This window comes from Indicator indicator, chromosome 14 (genome assembly GCF_027791375.1).
Source record: "Indicator indicator isolate 239-I01 chromosome 14, UM_Iind_1.1, whole genome shotgun sequence".
Lineage (NCBI taxonomy): Eukaryota > Metazoa > Chordata > Aves > Piciformes > Indicatoridae > Indicator > Indicator indicator.
Window position 1 is genome coordinate 16124838 of NC_072023.1, and position 22465 is coordinate 16147302.

General features: G+C 41.2%; 1 protein-coding gene across 1 annotated transcript; it reads right to left on the reverse strand.

Annotated features, from left to right (window-relative positions):
* Window positions 1-3491: 3491 nt before the first annotated feature.
* On the reverse strand, window positions 3492-10967 carry STMP1 (short transmembrane mitochondrial protein 1). The gene is made up of 3 exons (XM_054386796.1): window positions 10884-10967; window positions 6877-6930; window positions 3492-4632 (listed from the first exon to the last, which is right to left on the reverse strand). Exons 1-3 carry the CDS (start codon window positions 10896-10898, stop codon window positions 4552-4554), a joined length of 150 nt encoding a protein of 49 aa, XP_054242771.1. The 5' UTR covers window positions 10899-10967; the 3' UTR covers window positions 3492-4551.
* Window positions 10968-22465: the final 11498 nt, after the last annotated feature.

Consider the following 22465-nt stretch of genomic DNA (forward strand, 5'->3'; position numbering starts at 1 on the left):
TTCTTCAAACATAAAATGTCAATAAAATAAATTATTCACTGCTGCATATTCTGATTCTCTATGCAAATATAAATAGGATACCTTTCATCTCATAACCTAGGAAGCACTTAGAGAAGTAGTGTTTGTTTACTGCCTCAGAGTCACACAGAATAATAGAGGTTGGAGATCGTCTAGTCCAACACCTCCCACCAGAGCAGGGTCACCTAGAGCAGGCTGCACAGGACAGTATTCAGGTGTCTTTGAATGACTTCATAGATGGAGATTCTACCACCTCTCTGGGCAGCCTTTTCCAGTGTTCCAGCACCCTCAATGTAAAGAAGTTCCTCCTCATGTTTAGACAGAACTTCCTATGTTCAGGTTTGTGCTGACAAAAGCATTACTTAACCTTGGTACAAAAGCAGGAGGGAGCACCCTTTAGCAAGACAATTGCTATTCATGGAAGTTCCTGTAAATATAGTTTTGAAAAACAAAGTGCTTCTGTGAATCAATGACTCAATGTATCCCCAAGCCCTTCTAAACCATGAAACAAGACTTTTTCAAGTCTTCTTATCTCAGTTCGTGTTTCTCCTATCCTGATCCTCCTGTTCAGCTACACCACAGCATACAAAACTCACCCCTTTCTCTGGGATCCCCTCCCTGAGTGTGGCTCCTGCTGGGCACAGACTCCGACATGGTGCTCAAAGCAGAGCTGCACCAGCTTCCGTCTCTGCACAAACTGCAGTGCCCCAGCAAGCTGCACACAGTAATGAAGGTGCTGGAGAGAGATGCTGTCATGCCTGTCCACTAACGTGGGCAGCTTTCTCCATGAACAAGCACTCTAGTGGGTGGAGGTGTCTGCAGTACCAAGGGTCTGGTCCCCACACACAACTAGAAGTCCCCAGAGTTACTTTTAACATTTTTCCCATTGCCAAGAAATTCTTTCTGGCTTGCTTTCTTCCCAAAGCTGCTTTGTGCTTTTTACTGTGCACTCATCTTCTAATCCTTTTCACTTCACGCTTCATCCCCCATCATCTTCAAATTGCCTAGCTGCTCAGCAACAAAACACTCTCACCCTCCTAATATTTATTTCTCGGCTCAGCTCAGTTCCTTGCTATCCCACACCTCTCTTAGGGGCTATGAACACAGGATTCTCATTTGCAAAAGAGACAAGCAGCTGGCATGCCAATCAGTTTTAGAAGGAGATGTAGGATTACTCACAAACAGAGCAGCCACCAAAACTCTTCAGTAATAACACAAATAGAGCTAGGCAAATGAAAAGTGCTTGGTGCTGTGTGCACATCTTAAGCAATACTTCTTCAGAAACATTTTCTTCAGGCTCTGATGCAGTTTGTGTCTTATGAGATTTGGAGAAATTTGGAGTGGCCTCTGGCCCTTCCTCCTGGTGCTCTCAGCATGCTTCCATGTCCACAGCTGCTGGCATTTGTCACTGCAATGTCCCACTAGGCATCAGCAAGAAAGCAAAGCAGTGTTTGATTAGCTGATTTACAGGAAAGGGTATTGAATTTTTTTCCACATATATTAAAGACTAAAGCCAGAGGTGACCTTGGCAGCAATATATATATTCTAAAGGTAATTTATGAAATTTATTTGTCAAGAAAATAAAACTGACTGTGACTGAGGCATGTTTCAGGTGAAAAAGCAAATATCCTCCACATTTACTTTATCTCAGTATAAAGTCAATGAAAATGACCTTGGCTTGGGACTTCATAAAGTAAATCTTAGCATACACCACTGAAAAGTGCAACAAATAGAACTAAGTATCTTTCTTGTACCTCTGAGGAAAAAAAAAGCACAAACCAAACCAAACAAAAAAACTTTACATGCACTCCAATATCCACCATAACTTCCTAATATTCAGAAGAATTCTGCAGTATATACAACAAATATTGACTTTTACATACAAACACCAATTGACAATCATGTTTCTGCAAACACAGATATAACCTGGTTTTATGAAACCCTTATTCTGAAAATTCCAGTTTCTTCCTTTGCAGCATTACAGTTTCACCAGTAATCTAAGGGCCACCTGTAATCTGAGTTGATGTTAGTCTGGGCCCTTCAAAGCACATTTGTGGATGCTTGGCACGTATAACAAATGTCTCCAAGAAACCATGCAGAGATGAGTTGTAACAGCTGTTGGTGCACACAGCTGTCAGCACCACAGGACAAAGGAGAACCACGAAGGAGGACCACAGTGGAAAAATTCTGCCTTCACAAAGGCAATAAATATTTTGAATGATATCACAACTCCCCGCAGTAACACTCTGAGAAATGTCCTGTGCTGCCAGCTCAGCACTATGTTACTTTATTCATCAGAAATCACTGTAAAGAGTGATACTCTGCATTAACAGGAATCTTTACCTGAATTCATTAAACAAGTTTCCAATATAGATGATGCTACCTAACAAGTTTCTGATGTAGATGATGCTACCCAATGTAAAAACTTAAAAAACAAGAGTTGGCTTCATTAAACGTTACCCTGTCCTTGAATAATTCCTCTGAAGCATAACCTGTTTTTACATCAGGCAGCTGGAGGTACTAGTGTCTTAACTGAGTCAAATGGAGTCACAAAAGCCAAGACCAGGGCACTATGTGCCTTAATGGCCCTGGCCAGCCTCACCTGGGTCTCCCACCCATATCTCCTTTCCTAGGGCCCAGGAATACCAGTTAAGCACACACCTGAACTTTCATGTTTCTGCCTGCCTTTGGTCTTGTCTCTTGGACATGCCAAGCCCAGGCTGTATCCCCATCACCAATCAACTCTCTGGTATCATCCCATCTCCTTTTGCTCAACAAATTTCTTGGGATGGACTTTAGGCCTGGTTCACCCCCTTATTGTATCTGGGGCTGACATTACCAGCCACTGTTACTGTCTGCTGTGTGCAGATCTTTGGGGCTGTGCCTCACTGGTGAGGATACTGACTGGACTGGGATCATGGACTGGGATCACTCTGGCTCCCTATATATGTCAGTATAAATGCATCAAGGAGGGCCCCTATAGGCACCAAAACTGCAAAAGAAATCTAATGAAATGCTAAGAAAGCCGGCTGATGTCATCGTGAGGCTAGTCTCCATTGTCATTGAAAGGTTATGGTGACCCAGGGAAGCCTCTGAGGACTGGAATAAAGCAAATGTTACTCATCTTTGAAGTGGAAGACTTGGGGAACTACATGGCTGTCACACTTCAGTCCTTGGGAAGGTGATGGAATAAATCCTCCTGGAAGTTGTTTTCAAACTCAGTGACAGGACTTTTCCGTTTTACAGGAAAAAAAAAAAGTGTTGATTATTAACTTGATAAAAACTCACATCTACTCAAATTACTGCAGTATTTTCTCCCAAATTTACAGTAGCAATTGTTTGAAACTATAGTTTCCAAATTCAGACTTTGCTTTCCATGCAGACAGAAGACAGTGCTACAGTATGATGTGTATTTTCTCAACACACCAGGGCTTTTAATGGCAGCAATGGGAGAAGTGTATCAGACAAGCAATAAGAGGGAGAGCGAATAAATGGTTCTAATGCTAAGAAAATACACAATAGTCACCTGAATCAAATGCAAAAGCAATGGGCTGAAGACCATGCACAAGGAGAAATACTGTGCTCTAGTCCAAGAGGCAATAAAAAAAAGCACACCTAAAACAACTGCACCAACTGGACCATTAAGCACATAAAGTCGATGGTTTAGTTTCACAAGGTAACTGCTGACCACATGCCCAGATTACACTTTCCCATCACTCCAGAGGCATCTTCAGACAACCAAGCCAAAGAGAGAAGAAGAAACCACAGTAGGAGAAACAATGAATTTGAAACATAGGTTGAATTATAGAATTGTTTTGGTTGGAAGAGACCTTTAAGATCATCAAGTCCAACCCTTGACCTAAGACCACCGCAGCCATTAAACTATGTCCTGAAGTGTCATGTCCACATATTTCTTGAACACCTCCAGGAACAGAATCTTGAAGTTGATAGTCTTTTATACTTTTTGACATTAGCCATGTTCGTGCAAAGTCTGCACTACTGGAAGAGATCACTTAACAATGAAAAAGCAGGAGCTCTCACCTTCTCCTCAGATTCACAGTTTGACAAACGAACTTTCCCGTGTCAAATGAGTATCTTAAGGACAGTGAAATATGGCTGCCCACAACAAATGACAAAAAGCCCTGAAAGCCACTTCTTGATACATTTAATTTCTTTTGCAGTGTTCTAAGAACTAAGGTATTACAAAGTGTGAGGGACGCATAGTTACAGGACAAAGAGGACTCCAGTTGGATCAGGTAAAAACGGGGTACAAAATATTAGGAAAAGTAATAACAAAATACAAATGATCTTACTATGCAGTCACATATGAACCGCAAATCCAAATTCTGAAACCCCTGAAAATCAGTCCCAGGAAAAGTTCATGATTGCTCTTTCCAAAGAAGGGCATTCCAGTTTTAGGAGACTAAAAATGGAGGAACCTCCCATGCCAACTCTCTACTTGATCTTTGTTGCCTGAAAAGTAAACTGCATCCTTCACGCGTGCATAGAGGTGACCTGGCTGACACCACTCTCTTAGGACTTGTCACTGGGAGGTTTCTTCTTAGCTTCCACATCCTTCTTAAAATCTTCAAGCTTCTTTGCAATGTTAGGAATCTTTGAAGACAAAACAAAAAAAAAAAAAACTCACCACGCAAATTAACAAAACATCCAGAGCTACATAAGCCTCAGCAAGAAACACAACAGCATTCTTTGAAGCTTAAACAGGTTTCTAGAAGGTGCTTGCTTCCAGGATCTGTTACTTGCACAGAGGTTCTCTTGCAGTATCAAGCAAACAGCAGACAAAAGCACCTCACATAAGGCTTCAGGAAACCACAAATATTTTAGATAGTTAAGACTAGAAGTCAGCCAGTGGTGATAGGAACAGAGGGAAGGAAAAAAGATCACTTTTTAGGAAATTTAATAAGATCAGCCTCACTTCCTTACTGAAAGAGGACAAATTGCCAAGAATAAGCTGATTCAAACACTGATGCACAGGCTTTGATAATGACTTGCAGGGAAAATTAGATTGCATGGTACTGGTCACAAACATTATGAAAAGAGATGTTCAATAGCAGCAAATATGTTCTCAAGAAACTCAGGAAGAAATGCTTCTCCTGGTGCACCTTGTGGGAGCCAAAATTCCCCATTGGGGAATTCTGGTGCATTGCAAATTGGCAATCTTTTGCAGTTTCACACTTGAATGAAAATTCTATTTACTGCTTGTGAGCTTCAAAACTTCACTTTTCTCTTGCAAATAAAAGCATTTTGATAAAGTAACTGAACAGTAAGCTTTAATAACTTAAAAAAAAAGCATCAACTTTTACAGGCAAAGAATAGATTACTTCATAACTCTAGCTAAAACTGGGAATTAACATTGGATTTTCCAAGCTAACTGATTAAAATGAAAGTAAAGCAAAGTTCCCACTGGTAGTCATGAAAAAACTGAGCTATTACTTCATGTGTAACCCTTACCACAGAGCAGATGTTCCCCAAACAGACTGTGTTTCTCTCATTGTATGGTTTGAGGCTGACAGCCTCAGATAATATCAGGTAACATCATAAATTTCCATCTTACCTTCCCTTTCAAAGTTAAGCTCTGTTTGAGCAAATAAAATTAAGAGACTAGCCTGTAACATGACTGACATTTAAACTAAACCAAGAGAACTGCTGTCAGTAGAACTTTCCAGATAACCAAGCACACATGCTTACAGCTGCAGAATTAGGATCTCATTATGACAATTTTAACTTAGGTGTCTAAAACAAATGACCTTCAACACCAGCAATAAAACTATTACAATCATCCTGCAAGTCAGTGTTGCATTCCCAGGGAATGCAAAAGCACAAGTCCCCCTCTTGTGGCAATATTTTATTAGTGCTGCCAGAAAAGGATTAGACCATGCTTACAGTACATGCTGATATGCTCAAATACGTCCTGATGACTTTTTCATTACACTGTAAAAACATATATTGGAAAGAAAATAAGTCTTTTATTAGCACTGAAGCGACTGAACAGGAAGCATCACAAACGTTCGCACACAAAGCAGGGAGCAAAAAGTGAGAATCCTGCAAGCAAGACAACTTCAATACCAAAGATTAAGAGGAAAGCAAAACAAATGCCATCAAAGATCTGAGCTTCAATAGATTCCTTCCCCCTCCCCACCTCCAATTAGGCTAATACAAACTGTATAAGATGTTAAATTTCACAAACTCCTCTAGCCTGTAACCAGCTCCATAGCACGGTTCTTACAAGAGATTCTGCTGACTCTACAGAAACTAAAAGCTTGTCAGGAAGACTTGGCCCCAAATATTCTACTATTACAGTGAAAAATTTGTTTACTGTGATAACTGAGGAACGTTAACTTTCCTTCTTTTCTCAGTATGAGAAAAGGATGAAAGATAGACTGCAGGTTGATAAACTGTTTGAAGCAGGAGCAGGTGCTGAATTTTGAAAAAAAAAATGTCAAAACTTACTTTCATTATTGGTACAGAAGATAAATTTCAGATGATCTGAAAGATTTTTAAATAACAGAGTCAGGAATCCAGTATTTTACTGCCAGTACAATCCAAGAGCAGCTACTAAACCTCTTCTGTTTCTCCTGTGTCTATGGAGATGCCTGCTTACCATACCTCTGCTCTAGGGCCCCCAACACCAGTTAAGTCTCTAAGCATTATTCCATCACAGAAATTATGTCAATGAGGTAGATGTTTTGGTTCTATTTTCATTCAAGTTCATGTGTAATAAAAGTTGGTACAATCTGAATTTTTTTATAATTAAATAAAATAAACCATCAAAATAAAGATTAATTCACTTCTAACTGAGGAAAAACAACATTCAACTCAAATTATGAGGATACTCACATCATAGTTCTGAGCCACATACATCCCAACCACATTGCCAAGAGTAAAACCAAGCTAAAAAGGAAGGGAGAAAAGAACAGCATATTGATTAAAACAAAAGGAATATTGGAAATCACATCACAGCTAAAGTTTCAATCTCTACTTAACTTCTCACCTTTCTTCCAGAAAGGTGTCATTTTACCCATCTTTCTCACCAGGAAAACCATACCATCATCTCCAAAATACAGCACAGTTGCGTCTTCAACACGTCTTCAAGACTATTTGGATCACACTGTTACAATCATATTTGTAAAGTTTTCTGTGCACCTTCCAGCTCCCATTCACCCCAAGAGATTAGGTTTCCGCCAAATTCACTCTGATCTAGGGGCTCCTGTAAGGCAGGAAAGCATTGCTGGTTGGAAGTAGGGAAGGGAATAACCTCTGGTGACAGCTGTGCAAACTTGTAGTTGCTGAAGGGTGTCTAAGAAAATGAACCCTGGAAGAAGAGTGAGAACACAACAAAAGCACAGATCTGGCCCAGACTTACTCCCCAGCTGAGGAACAATACTTTTGGAGTTAAAGAAATACTTATTTTCAAAGACAGGTGATGAGATTTTAATTCAGCGAGTTCCCAAGATCCTAGATTTTATTTTTATTGTTATGCTTTGTAATAATACATCCCACAAAATGAAAGCTCATTTAACTATTTTGTAAGGGGACACTACTAATAGCCTGCTTTGTTCAGTGTCAGTAGACAACTACATATGAGAGCTGAGGCCAGTTGTGTTGTGGTCACTGCTGCAAAAATAAGACTAATTTAAGAAAAATAAAACCACTGTCCACAATGACAACTTTGCAATCACATACTGACTGCACATATTTTCCATGTCCAAAGCAGGACACAGTACAGCTCATCTTTTCAGTGATTCAGACTCTGTAAGCTATAAAAAAGTGAAATTGGCTGAGAACTGCCAAATGAATGAAGTAACTATGAAGTTACTTCAGGATTTTCTCAAACGTAACTGTAGAATGGGTTGGAAGAGACCTTAAAGATCATCGAGTTCAAACACCTCTGTCATGGGCACAGGAACCTCTTACTAGACCAGGTTGCTCAAGGTCATATCCAACATGGCTTTGAACATTTAACAGGGCAGAATCATAGAATCAGTCAGGGTTGGAAGGGACCACAAGAATCATCTAGTTCCAACCCCCCTGCCATGGGCAGGGACACCTCACACTACATCAGGCTGGCCAGAGCCTCATCCAGCCTGGCCTTAAACACCTCCAGGGATGGGGCCCTAACCACCTCCCTGGACAACCCATTCCAGGCTCTCACCACTCTCATGGGGAAGAACTTCTTCCTCACTTCCAGCCTGAATCTCCCCACTTCCAGCTTTATTCCATTCCCCCTAGTCCTATCACTACCTGATATCCTGAAAAGTCCCTCTCCAACTTCTCCGAGCAACCTATTCCAGTGCCTCACCACCCTGATGGCGAAGAATTTCTTCATGTCTAATCTAAATCTAGTTTCTCCCAGTCTGAAGCCATTGCCCCCATCCTCTCACTATATGTCTTTTTACAAAGTCCCTCTCCAGCTATCCTGTAGGTCCCCTTCAAATACTGGAAGGCCATTATAAGAAGAGCTTTCTCTTCTCCAGGATGAACAACCCAAACTCTTTCAGCCTGTCTTCACAGGAGAGGTGCTCCACCCCTCTGATCATCTTTGTGGTCCTCTTCTGGACCCACTCAAATAGGTCTATGTCCTTCTTCTGCTGGAGACTCCAGATATGGACACAATACTCCAGATGGGGTCTCATGAGAACAGAGTAAAAGGAAAGAATCACCTCCACTGACCTGCTAGACATGCTTCTTTTGATGCAGCCCAGGACACAGTTGGTCTTCTGGGCTGTCCATAGCAGGAGGTTGAAGTAGATGATCTCCAGGGTCCCTTCCAATCTAAGCCATTCTATGATTCTATGATCATTATAGCAGCATAGAATTTATTGTATCTTTAGCAGTGTCTGAGAAGTCACTTGAAAACACAAACCAGAACTGTTTATTATCATTTTCTAGGCTTTCATCCTAGAATGTTTCCAAAGATTGGGCAACTATCATATTCTGTTGTGTGATAAATCTTATTCAGTAGCTAGTACTGAGACCAGTATTCCCTTTCAGTGTACTCCTTTATTGAAAAATCTAGCATGGCATTCAAGAGCAATCCACCCAAACACATTTACTTTCATAGCTGACAATTCAAGCAGAGGGAAAAAACATAAAAACACACCACTATTTAGACTTCAATATTGTAGGAAAAAAAACACATAGCAAATTAAAATATGCATGCTAACTAAGGACAACAGAACTGATGAGAGTTAAGGGCTTCCTAATTCTACCCAATGTGTCAAGTTGCATTTTAAACGAATGTTTATTTAAGCTTAACACTGGACAGCAAAAGGCTTGTGAGATTATCCCTTTATCTCCCTAATACAGCCCTGACAAGGGACAGCAAAACTCAAACACCCAATCTACACCCAGAGGGACAAAACCCAGAATTAGTGTTTCTTGTTTTTTTCTACATTTCAGGTGCTAATCTGGAAGTCATAATTAGCAAGAGGTTTTTATCTCGCAACAACAAAAAAAATATAATTTCAGCAAGCAGTAGAGTGGATAAACACAGAAACTTTGAGAGTGACTAAGCATATTTATTTATACTGAGTGTTTCTATCAGAGCAGAAAGAGACTGTGAACAGCTACTGAAATGAGTGGTGCTTTGATATTGGTTATTACAAAGCTGAAATAAGAACTCAACCTTATTTATCCATTTCATGAAAACACACTGGACTCTACCAATTTATAGCAGACTATCTCTTCTTCCTCTGTATCAACACTGGGTATGAAATTACTATTAGACAGCTAAATTACTTTTCCCCCAACAAATGTTGAAAGACTATCGCTTACTGTTTGCACTTACTGGGGTATATATGAACACAACTAAAACCCTGGATATCCATCGTATCACCAGAGTTAAAACCAGGCTGTTTCCATGCTTTGCTACAATAGAAATCAGCATCTTTTTGGTCTGGTAATTTATTTCCATATTTAGCAGTAAAAATGCCAGCATCAATCAAGCATTTAAAGAAGAGTGGCCACACGTCTAACTTCAGACATGCAGAAGAATTTAAGGGAACATACAGAAAGGCAGAACTTAATGTTGAAACGAGAAAAGTACAAAATCATGCAGTCTAGTTGATTCAGCTATTCCCAAGAGGATTTAATGAAAGGCAGTAATAAAACATGGTATTTTGCCTTAACGTGTCTGTATAAACCCCCGTATCTTCTGCGATAACTTTTTAAGGGTGCATAAAATGGCAAGCACTGAAACCCTCGCTGTCAGAAACGGAGGCAGATACATATGCCCGTAAAAGAAATTTGAGCATCACCGTGAGCAAGCAAAATCTGCTGAACCTCCTAGGCAAATTATGGGCACGGCTTGCACAGAAAAACAAGACATGAACTTCATTTTCAGAGCTACTTTAAGGCACTGTTCCGAGGGAGGCGGTACAAACCCGGCCGTGCACGGCAGGTACTGAAAACCAGAGCAAGGCGACTCAAAGGGCCAGGGCGGGTTTGCAGAAGCCGGAGAAGAGAAACCGCCCGAAGCCGCACGCACAAGGATGCTGCGGTGCCAGCAAGACAAAACTGGGTGCAGCCGCCCCGCTGAAGAGGCCCCTCGGCCACGGGAACAAGTCACACTGTAGGCCAGGAGCACCCGAGGCGCGTAGCGCCAAGCGTGGGCTGACAGCCGCCACCAACACCTCACGCTGGGGAACGCAGCAGGGGGAGGCCGCCCACCCGAAGGGCCTCCCAAGTGCAGGGTGGTGCGAGCAGTGACCGTACACTGCAACCTTTCTTTCCCCTCCGAGAAGGCCCAGGCCCCGGCACTGCCGCAGCCGTCACCCCCGCCCGCCTCGCTCCGCCCCGCCCTGCCCGCCGCGAAATGGCGGCGCCGCCGCCCCAAGGAGCCTTACCAAGAACTGCAGCATGGCTCCCGCCTGCCTGCTTCTTTGCCTCAGTCGCTGCCTGCCAGCTGGGGAAGTCAACTGGCACCAGCAGCTTCTCTTCCGGGTGCGGGCCCGCCCTCATCACCGCCGCCACTGGGAGGAGTGTGCCCAGCACCGCCCGCCCGCGCCCCTTGGGCGGCTCCGCGGCCTGAGGCCGGCAAGCCTCGGTCAGTGAGAGGTTGGATACTTTATTGCAGCGTATTACAAATCTGTTTTCAACATACTATTTCAAACAAACAAAAACCAAAACCAATCAAACAAAAAACTCCAAAACAAAACCAAACCAAACAAACCATGTGGCTATTGTGGAACTGTTAGACAACTCTACTCTGAAACCAAGTTAACTCAAACTAAGCCTCCTTTCCCAGAAAGCTCAAAACGTGTAGCTTCCTTCCTTTCTGGGGCAGATACCTTGTTGAGGTAAAGTATCTTCACTCATTTTAGGAAACAAAGCACAGAAAGATTCTAAGTAACTTCTTTTTTGGTCCTGGTGATACTGTAGCAACGTTCTGGACTTGGCACAAATTTCCTGAATTTCAGGATATCCCAAGGCTGCTGTATTGTGTTTCCCTTACTGGGCCAGAGCTGACACCTGGAAATGGCATGCAGAGTTGCGGATGGATACGGCGCAAAATCCAGGTTGGGATTCCTTGCCTTCTAGAATCAGCAGGAGGAAGCAAAGTTTTGAGTGATAATAATACCTCCATGATATCAATACAAGCAGAGAAGCCTTGTCCTATTTTCTGCTCATTAAAAATGTTATTATGCTTCGACTATAATGAGTAAAGCATCTGTTAGTCTTAACAGTACTTTACACAGTTGCTTTCCTATGTGCCATGAATTTCCTCTGTGATGTTTCATGGGTAATGGGTAGCCAAAAAGTGTTGTGGTTTTTTTTTTCTTTAAAGTAAATCCATTCCGTTTGCATCAGCCAATGTTGAATCGTTTGGTTTTAGAAACTGTAGAGGGAACGTATAGTGGATGGAACATCTAACAGCTCAGTCTGACAGCTAGAAGTGCATCTAGTGTGCTTTTATAGCTGGGGGCATGGAGGAGGATGGTAACAAAAAGAAGCAACCCTTCCTTTTCTGAGCTCCCTCAAATATGCCTTCACCTCCGTCCAAAGAGTCTCATAGGCAGGCAGCACTTTGTCCAGCCTGGGTATTGGCTGTAACTTGGTTGGAGTGCATTTATTTGACCTTGGAGAAGGAATTAGGAAGGGACACACATGACTCCCCCTCTACAACTCACTGATAGTATTCTCAACAGTAGGGTGGAAGGAGACCATTCTGCTACATGGCACTGATTTTGTTCTGCTTGCTTGAGGATGGGTTGGTTACGTGGCCTGCTTTTAGTTTGCTTTGCTTTTTTCATTCCCTGCTTGTCCAGAGGCTCAGTCTGTCTGCATCTTCTTAAGTTAGCTCTTGCCCCTTCTTTAGTAAACTAGCAACTGTAGCCATACAGATTGGTGGAGGATAAGGATGGGATAAAGAGCAGCAGCCCAAGTGGGAGTGCATAGAGCTTGTATGATACTGAGCTGTCTGCACTTGGTTGACTATTCCAGAAAAACCTGGCCTCAGTGAGACTGACAAATTATTTACTGCATCTTTGCTTTAGCTCATTCCATGTTGCCATCACACACATTTTAGGAAAGAGAGTCTTTTATGTGGGAAAACAACAGATCTGAATCCAGAAGTGTATCTGCAAGTGTAGAGAATGTAAAAGTCATGGAACACCAGAGAGATCTGAGGAGCTACTGTATGCGTTCAGACAAAACCAAAACTGAAACGCTGAATATTGAGTGCAGTGATTTCTTCAGTCACCTGCAAGTGAAACATACAGATAATGTGATAATTTGGAAGAATAGGTATGTGCAGGCAAGTTGTAAAGGCCTCAATGGTACCCACCCATACAATGAATACCATCTTCGAAAACAGATTGTCTCTTATAATCAAGAATCTTGAAGAGGAAGATGAGTAAGGTTGGAAAACTCATTTCTAAGAAGAAAGGTATGATTTTAGATGCATTTCTTGCTGGCAGAGACTTTCTCAATATTATCTGCCTTCATCAGGTGCTCTACAAGTACAATCAAGTCCATCAGGTATGCAGAAATCTTGTTCATCAGGAACAACTGGCTTTTCTCTGCTATTCTCAATTGCTAAATCATGTTTGAAAATGCATTTATGGTGATTTATTATTAGTTCTAACATGCATATGCAGGCATATAAATAAACCACTTAATGGAAAGTGAGAATCCCTTTCTTAAAGGATATTGTGTTTCATTTACTGTTTTTTTACAATAAGTTTGATATTATATAAACATACCAGGATAAGACAGTTTTGTGTATTAGGCCCACTAGAAAAAGAAGGGTGTTATACTATTATCTTATGAAGACTTCTTCTACCAAAGAGCTTATACTCTTATTTATAGCCACATAAATCCATGGGGCTGGACAGAATACACCTATTAAGAGAAGTGACTGACATTATTATAGGGCCACTGTCTATAATATTTGAAAAGTTATGGAGGTCAGGGGATATCCCTGATGACTGAAAGAAGGTAAATGTCATACTCTTCTAGAAGAAGGCCCAGGAAACTACAGACCCATTAGTCTTTCTTCAGTCCCTGAGGAAGTGATGGAATGAATTATCCTATAAACTCTTACAAACCAAATGAAGTAGGTGACTGGGAAAAGCCAGCACCGATTTACCAAACATAAATCACGCCTGACAAACCTGATCACTTCATGCAATACATACAACATTTTCTGTCAACAAGAGGAGAGCTGTGGATGTTGTCTACCTGGACTTAAGCAAATCATTTGATATTCTCTCCCACAGCCTTCTCCTGGACAAACTGACAAGATATAGGCTGGATGGCTGATCTGTGAGACAGATAGAAAATTGTCTCACAGGCTTCACTCAGAGGGTGATGATGATTGTTTTTGCAGGAAAAGCTAAGAGTTAAGTCTTTTCTCCCTGGAAAAAGAAGCCTCAGGGGATACATCATCATGGTATTCCAGCACTTAACAGGCAACTATAAAGAAGATGGAATTTCTCTCTTCACATGGAGCCATGTGCGAAAGACAAGGGACAATAGGTAGAAATTGCACCAGGAGGGATTAAATCTCTCTATAAGAAAGAAATGTTTTACATTCAGATCAATGGAAAAACCTTCCCAAGAACGTGGCAGAGTCCCCACTACCAGCATTTTTTAAGATGCAATTCAACATGGTACTAGATAATTTCATCTAGGCTCCTTCTCCCGCAAAACATTGGGCCAAGTGATATTTTGAGGTCCCTTCCAACCAGGATGCTCTATGACTCTGTGATACTAAAAGTGATTTATGTCCTACACATAACTCATCTACAAGAAGGCCCAGAAAACTACTTTCTACACAAACTTTTGACCTAGTGAGCAGTCAGTAAATGTGCTATTGTCTGATCTGAAAGCAGCAACAATAAAAGGTTTGTTGTGAATACTTGTGTTGAAAGTGTTTGCAAGTTAATTTGGATAAACCAGTAGTATTGATGACTTAGCCATAATAAGGACGTTACCAAGGCAAACTGAATAAGGACTTATAGTATTTTAGCATTCTAACTGATATCATGAGATAAAATGGAAAGATGTTTGCCATAGAAGCTCTTTTTTAGATGATTATTTTTTGAGAGTTAATTTGGATAAAATAGTAGTATTGATGACTTAGCCATGTTGAGGGTGTTAGCAAGGCAAACTGAATAAGGCAGTATAGTATTTTGGCATTCTACCTGATACTGTGAGAGAAAACGGAAAGATGTTGGCCATAGAAGCCCTTTTTTAGATCTGATTAAGTCACACAATATAAAAACTGATTTAAAAAAGTATTATTCTTGTACCTTTAACAGCAGCTAATACACAACTTTGTAAGCCCTTAGGAGGCATAAATTTAAGTTTCTTTTTAATATCATTCCTCAGTTCCAATATATATCTGAAAAAGGGAGTGAAAAAAAAATTCTTGATTGAGAAATTCTGTAAAATAAACACCAGATGGAGCCAGAATACTGTATTTTAAAATTTGTTTACATTTTATTATCTTTAATACTTAAATGAGCAGAACTGAAAATCTCTTTGCCTTAGTGAAATATCTTTATATAATCTGTGATGTGGTTAAACCGTTTCTGAGGACCTATAATTATACAGGATTTTGTCATGCTCTGGAGATATACACCATTTTAATATACAATAGGTACAGAGTGTATTATACACATAATATGAAATAAGAGATCAGAATTGCAGGGCAGCAGCTTATCAAAAACATTTTAGAACATATAACCTTTAAATATACCAAACATAATTGGCCACATAAAAAAAACAACTAAATAGCCTTCCAGTTTGTGTTTCCTCAAATCTTTTCTGTGGAGGTATAGTTCACTGTTAATTTAAACCTGTTGAAAATGTCCTTTTCAAAATAGCTTCCACTCTTTTTTGTTGGATGTTGTATCCCAAAGACCCTCTGGAGTTCTTGGATCACTTGGCTACTATATTTTTCACAGAGCAATAGGAGGCATCACTGACTCACCACTGACACCAAAACACACAGACAATTGACCTAGTTAAAAAATAAAGTGTCAATCCATTTACTTTATAAAAATTAGGGGCTTGGGGGCAAGAAGGATAATATTGCAATAAAATTTTCCTTATGAAGTGTGTGAAAGTATTAAAGTCTCCCTTCTGTTCGGTTCATACATGAGTCTGTCCAGCTCTATGTTAACAATTTGTCAAGGATACAGAAAGCAGCTTAGCTCTTATCAGCTTTCAGATAACCTGCACATGTTTGCTCCTCCCTGCTGCCCTAGTAGCAAGGGGCTGTCACCAGGGCCACAGCTGGAACAGAGTGAACTCCAGAGCTCTCCCCTGTCCTACAAGTTCTTTTTTCCTGAAAATGAGAAATGTTAGGGCATGAGGAGCTTAGGAGATAGAAAAGGTAACCTACAGAAGGTCGGGGAACAGTAGAGCTGAAGAGTAACATGACTCACAAGTTAGAGTTGATGTGTCTGTCAGTCCTGAGGTGACAACAATGAAGGAGCCTGACCTGGCCTCACTGAAGATTATTTCTGCATTTTCCAGCAAAATGAGAATTTGGTGTTTATTCTCGTGGTGTAGTCTGATTTTGGATGCCCTAATTCAATCTAAAAATCTAATTCAAACCTAAAAATCTGAACCTGCTCCTATTTAAAGTAACCCCACATATTGCTTGACACAGAGAAACTCAGAGGGGCTTGAGAAATAACTTGAAAACCCAAAATAACCAGCTGAACTTTTTCTTTATGTGCAAACTGATAGTAATTATTATCATTTATGTCTGACTACAGACCTCAGTGGCTCTGCTTTATCCTTTTCACTCCATTCCTTCAATACATATAGACAATTTAAACTTGAACTGATGTAGCTTTCAGCTGTTTCACCAAAAGTTTAGTCAGGACAGTGGAGCAGGTTGACCAAAGAGGCCATGCCATCTCCATCCTTAAATGAATTGCAAAAAACCCTAAGCAAAACCAATTGCAAAGAGTGAATTACAAAAAGCCCTGGCCTAAGCTCAGGCTAGAGATCTTTTGAAGTCACTTTCCACTTGAGTTACCCTAACCTATCCACTTGAGTTATCCTAACCTACTCTATTTTCTGCTTATATTCAATCATTAGTTTCTTCTTCCTTTCAATGAAGGAACAAGATTTTTCGATTTTACCAAACTTTTAATTGAAAATCATGATATTCCTTTCATTTGTCAGGCAAAGTACAAACCTGTCCAGTAAAAGTCCAGTGTATAAAGAAAGTAAAACTTCAAGCCCAAAAGACTGATAATTTTATATTTAGGCAGGGTAATTAAGTATCTTGAATGCAAATTAGTCATAGTTAAGTTTTTACCCTGAAGCTACAAGATCTAGAAACCTTCTCTAAGCAACTCCTCCTTCAGCTGAGATGTTCACATGAGCACATGCCCCTGGGACAAGGAATTCAAGAACACTGAAGGCTGAGTCAGGCAAGAAACAATTGAGCAATGATACCTTTCAACTCTCCCTGCTGGGCTATGTCCTGACAAGGGGGAGTAGTATGAGAAGGCCCTTAATTCCCCTGTTGTTTACAGAAAGGCATAGTTGCATAAGCTGCTAATAGATGTGCAATGAATTCCTCTCTGTGCCAGACCTGCAGAAGGCATAAGTGCCAGTCATGGATGTTTGGCTGGCAGTTTCAAGCTGTGCATGCAGCTGTAGGAGCTCCTAGTTCGGCTCCTCACATTCTCATTTAGAGACAATTGTCACAATCACATCAGATGTGAGATGCTTGGAGCATAGCCTTGTCACTCATAGGATGACAGCAATCACCAGTACACCAATTGTCTGAAATTGCTTTTCAGAGCAGCACTTAAGAATTCGAGTCCCATTAAATGTGCAGAAAAGTGAACAAAGAAAAAGATGTTATTTATAGCTAAGCTTGCTTGCTGCTGTTAGGGCCCTCAGTGCACCAGCAGGCACTACAGACTCTACTGCCACCCCTGGGTTGTGAGAAAGAGCTGGGAGAAACCTTAGTGGGGTGCCTCTGTGCTTTGGATTTGAGGCTACACAGGCACTGTAGTCCTCAGTTCTGTCCAAAGCAAGGCTGCAGCTATCTTGGCTACTGTCACATCCTGGCTGCCTGGTCAGGCAGATCTATGTTCGCCTAGAGCCTGCTGGACCACAGCCCTCAGTGCCTAGCATCCTGCCCACACCCACTGTGCAGCCTACTCTGCTGCTCCTGGAGCACTAATTTGTTCTAACTAGCCAGAGTGCAATTGCTTATTCCTAAGAGAAAAAAATTAAAGAATGAATTTGCCTGAGGAATCTTTGTGAAAGAAAAGTCAGTGCCTTCCGAGCAGCTATAAAAATGAAGATAGATGTGATATTGTTAAAAGGTTATAATTAGAACATGTCTGGAAGAACACTTGAGTTTAACTTGAGATTTAACTATAGCTTCCTGGTGTGAGTGGGAAGAGTATTTATAGCACTGGATGAGTATTGCTTTGTCCACTGAATATTCTTTGGTGTGATGTTCTTTGCTACAGCTAGCTTTCTATCAGAAAAGCAAACTCAAAAGACAGCTTTGAAGGTGAAGTCAAGAATTAATTCTTCTCTTCAGTGCAGAAGAGCTGCATGTTTTTATGGCAATGCTAAATGATACGGTAGTATGGCATAAGTCTGTACTAGGACTGGAAAGGGTACTTCTTGTCCTGTCTTCTGTGAGGCAGCTGAAAAACTGGTCCTACCTGAAAAAAACAGCCTTTCCCCTGCTTACATTAGCTCTTCACATGATTGAAAGGTTATTTCTGCCAGAAAGGCAGGCATCTGTGACAGGAACCTGCCCTATGCAAGCACATGTCATTGATAAGTTTGCAGATGACACCAAGTTAGGTGGGAGTGTTGATGTGCACAAGGGTAGGGAGGCTCTACAGAGGGACTTAGATAGATTGGATCAATGGGCCAACATTAATGGGATGAGCTTCAACAAGGTCAAATGCAAGGTTCTGCACTTTGACCACAACAACCCCATGCAATGCTACAGGCTTGGGGCAGTGTGGCTGGAAAGCTGTCTGGCAGAAAGGGACCTGGGGGTTCTAAATGACAAGCAGCTGAATACAAGCAAGCAGTATGCCCAGGTGGCCAAGAAAGCCAATGGCAAGATACAATGGCTTGTATCAAAAATGCTGTGTCCAGCAGCAGTAAGGAGGTGATTGTCCCCTTGTACTCAGCTCTGGTGAGGCCACACCTTGAGTATTGTGTTAAGTTTGGGGCATCTCAATACAGGAAAGATGTGGAGGTACTGGAGCCAGTGCAGAGGGAGGCAATGAAGCTGGGGAAAGGCCTAGAGAATAAATCTTATGAAGAGCAACTGAAGGACCTGGGGATGGTTAATTTGGAAAAGAGAAGGCTCTCTACAGCTACCTGAAAGGACATTGTAGAGAGGCTGCTGCTGTTCTCTTCTCACAGATAATTAGTGATAGAACAAGATGGAATGGCCTCAAGCTACAACTGGGTAGGTTTAGACTGGACATTAGGAAAAAAATTTTCATAGAAAGAGTGCTCAGGGATTGGAATGAGCTGCCCAGAGAGGTGGTTGAGTCACCAACCCTAGATGTATTTAAAGGTCATTTAGATGTGGTGCTTGGGAACATGGTTTTAGGGGTGAATCTTGTAGAGTAGGGTTAATGGCTGGACTTGGTGATCCTGAGGGTCTTTTCCAACCTGAATGTTTCCATGATTCTATGGCTCATCTTCCCAAAGCAGCTCCTGCTCCCCACCCCCTCCTTCATCTTCCCCAAAAAGCCCCTGCTCCCTCTACACCACCCTCCACCCTGCCTAATTAGCTCCTGCTCCACCACCACCATATTTACACCCATCCCAGAGCCAGGAGCAAGACCCTCAACTGGCCAAGATACTACCAAGAGGAGCTCAGACCCAGTAAAAAGGCTCAGCCAGCATACATAGATGATATTGGAGTAGTCATCAACCCTCTTCCTACCTAGCTGGGGGGCCACCAGGCCCCCCAGCCTTTGTCCCACCCCCCCATCAACATGGTGTACACCATGGGGACTCACCAGTGAGGAGAGGAGGATCCCTCAGCCCAGATGGGCTCAGCTTAGGGCTTCTGCCTTTCCTGGGAGCGATTAAATAGGAGAGTGGGTGGGGAGGGCAAAGTGGCCACACCTGGGCTGGGAGGAGACACCAACAGAGCCCAGGTGCTCTGGGATTTGAGGGGAAAATGGAGTGGAGGAAGAAAAGGGGCAGATATGGTGGGAGAGGGCAGGTGGTGGTGAAAGGAAGGGATTTTAAAATAACTTTATTTTCCATAAATCTTTCCTAATGCACAACTGCAGTTCATGGTTTGTTTTGTCTTCATGCAAAAAGAACAAACCCATCAATACTTCATAAAATAAAGCAAAATTCAAGGCTGCACCTTGAGTGCTTGGTTCAGTTTTGGGCCCCTTGTTAGCCAAGAAGGATTTTGAGTTGCTTGGGTGTGTCCAGAGAAGGGCAGCAGGGCTGGTGGGGAGCAGCTGGGAGAGCTGAGGTTGTTCAGCCTGTAGAAGGGGAGGCTGGGGGAAGACCTCATTGCTCCCTGCAGCTCCCTGAAAGGAGGTTGGAGTGAGGTGAGGGTTGGTCTCTTCTCTCTAGTATCAGGTGATAGAATGAGAGGAAGCGTCCTGGAGTTGTGACAGGGGAGGTTTGGGTTGGAGATTAGGAAAGAGTTCTTTGCTGCAGGAGTGGTCAGGCACTAGAGGGGGCTACCCAGGGAGGTGCTGGAGTCCTCATCCCTGGAGATGTTCAATAAAGGTGTGGCCATGGTACTGGAGAACATGGTTTAATGGCCATGAAGGTGCTGGGTTGATGGTTGGACTGGATGATCTTGGAGGTCTTTTCCAACCAAAACAGTTCTATGATACCATCTTTTGAACGATGACAGGGGTTTATTGGTATTGCCATTGTTCCTGAAGTTCTTAAATATGCTTTCTGCTGCTAAGGTGTTGCTGGCAACAGATAACCATAAAACATCAGAGTGATATTAGCTAGGAACTGTTGATAAGTAATTCTTCTTTCACATGTGTTCAAGAGTCCTCCAAAGGTTCTAGAATGAAGGTTATAATGTTGTCTATAACTAAAACCCATGTAAATGAAGCATCATATTGGAATTTCAGAGTGATCAGTAGGTGGTGCTCTTTTCCAGAGTAAGAACGTAAGAAATATTTTTAAAATATCAAAAATGTTATCGAACTCTCTTAGGTAATATTTATTCAAAATTAAGTTTCAAACACTTCTTTCCTTCCAAAAGTTACTCCAAATTTTCACTATATTTCATAACAGTCAGTCACTGTTGTAAATAAGCCACTTTATTAACCATGGTGTTGCACCTTACCAAGCAGCTCTTCAAAAAGAATGAGATTATCTGTTCAGATTTTAATTAGCTCTCCTCTCTGTATCATAAGGTTTTTTGTTCTGCTTGTTATAAAAAAAAAAAAGGAAACCACAAAACCAACCCCCAAACAACAACAACAACAACAAAATCTTGTACTGTATGGTGTTTCCTCTAAGAGTTTCTTAGATATAATTTCTTATTAAAATAATCTGAATAAATATAGAGATCATCTGTAGGGCCAGTATATTTTACCAGCTGTTCCCCTACACTAGGAATGTCAAAGAGAAGTGTGGTTTGTTTTGTTTTGGTTTGTTTTTTGAAGTGCTGTCAAAGTTAATCAAAAACCCTTGTCTTGGAAAGGCTTCCAAGTTTGTACTGCGGCAAATTTATAGAGACTAATGTTATGACTTGTCTTCCAAAAGGTCGCTGAAATAACTCAGATGATCCAGTTGACCCTAACTTCTCTCTGGCAAGTGTTTCAAGAAACAGCAAGGCAAGCTCAGACTTTCATGACCAGGTATTAGTCACATTGTCACATGTGTGCTCTATTAAAATAACACACCTTGGTTATGTATGTGTCATGTAAGCTTTATAGAATTTCATACATCTTTTATATGGTGTAAAATCTAAATATAACATTCTCTGATGAGTCTGAGTGGGAAGCATTTTCTTTACCAAGGAAGCATTTTAAGCATTTCCCCCCCCTCCCCCAGTTAAAGCACTGATGTTGATATTTGACTTATGAATGGGAAAAGAATGAGTATGTTCAGGGATTAATTGTTATGAGTATTTGATTCTGCCTTATTGTGGAAGGCTACACAAAAGTTTCTTAAGAGGTGTCTGACATTTTATTTTGTTTTACAATGCATGCTACTTCTTGCAAGTCCTTCTGATAATGTTCCTGACCTCTGCAAACTATAGTAGGCCAAAACTAGCACAAGTTTTCTGAACAGAGTATTCTTTTTTATCACAGGAGACAAATGATAGTGAAATGTGAATGCTTCAGCTTCACCTGAAACACTTTGTAAGGGTCGTGCTCTTCAACAATTCGTATAGTGAGATATGCTTTAGTCTGGTTCTGCACATCAATTCTTACCTATCAGTGCTTAGAACACAAGTGGGCATTCTGGCCAGGCTTGTTGCTAGTTTCGTACTGTTTGTTTCAGAAGATCATGATAGCTCTTATTGTTTTCTAGGCAAGGCTCCCTTCATAATTCTGTTTACAAATGCTTTTTTTTTTTTGCTGTTTTATTCCATGGAAGCAAAAGTTGTTCTTCAGATATAAACGTCTGTGCATCTCAAAAAGTGTCTTATATATTGCTAGTAGTTGCAAGTTCTTTTCCCATTAATTCATGTCTTGTTACTTAGGTCAAAGCAAAGAGATTCTGGCAGCATCTGTTTTAGAGTGAATATTAATAAACAATGTGATAGTTAATAAGCATGAGCATAGACTTGAATAACAGGTATCAAGTGCATGCTCCTGTTGCCTTAGTAACCATTCATTCCCCTCTGAGGTTTTGTCTTAAACCAGCAGCCGAGGTAAATTTCACCCTCAAGTATTCAACTACTTTCCTATTATAGTAAATGAAAACATTTCCTATACCAAAGTAGTTAGCAAAAAAACCC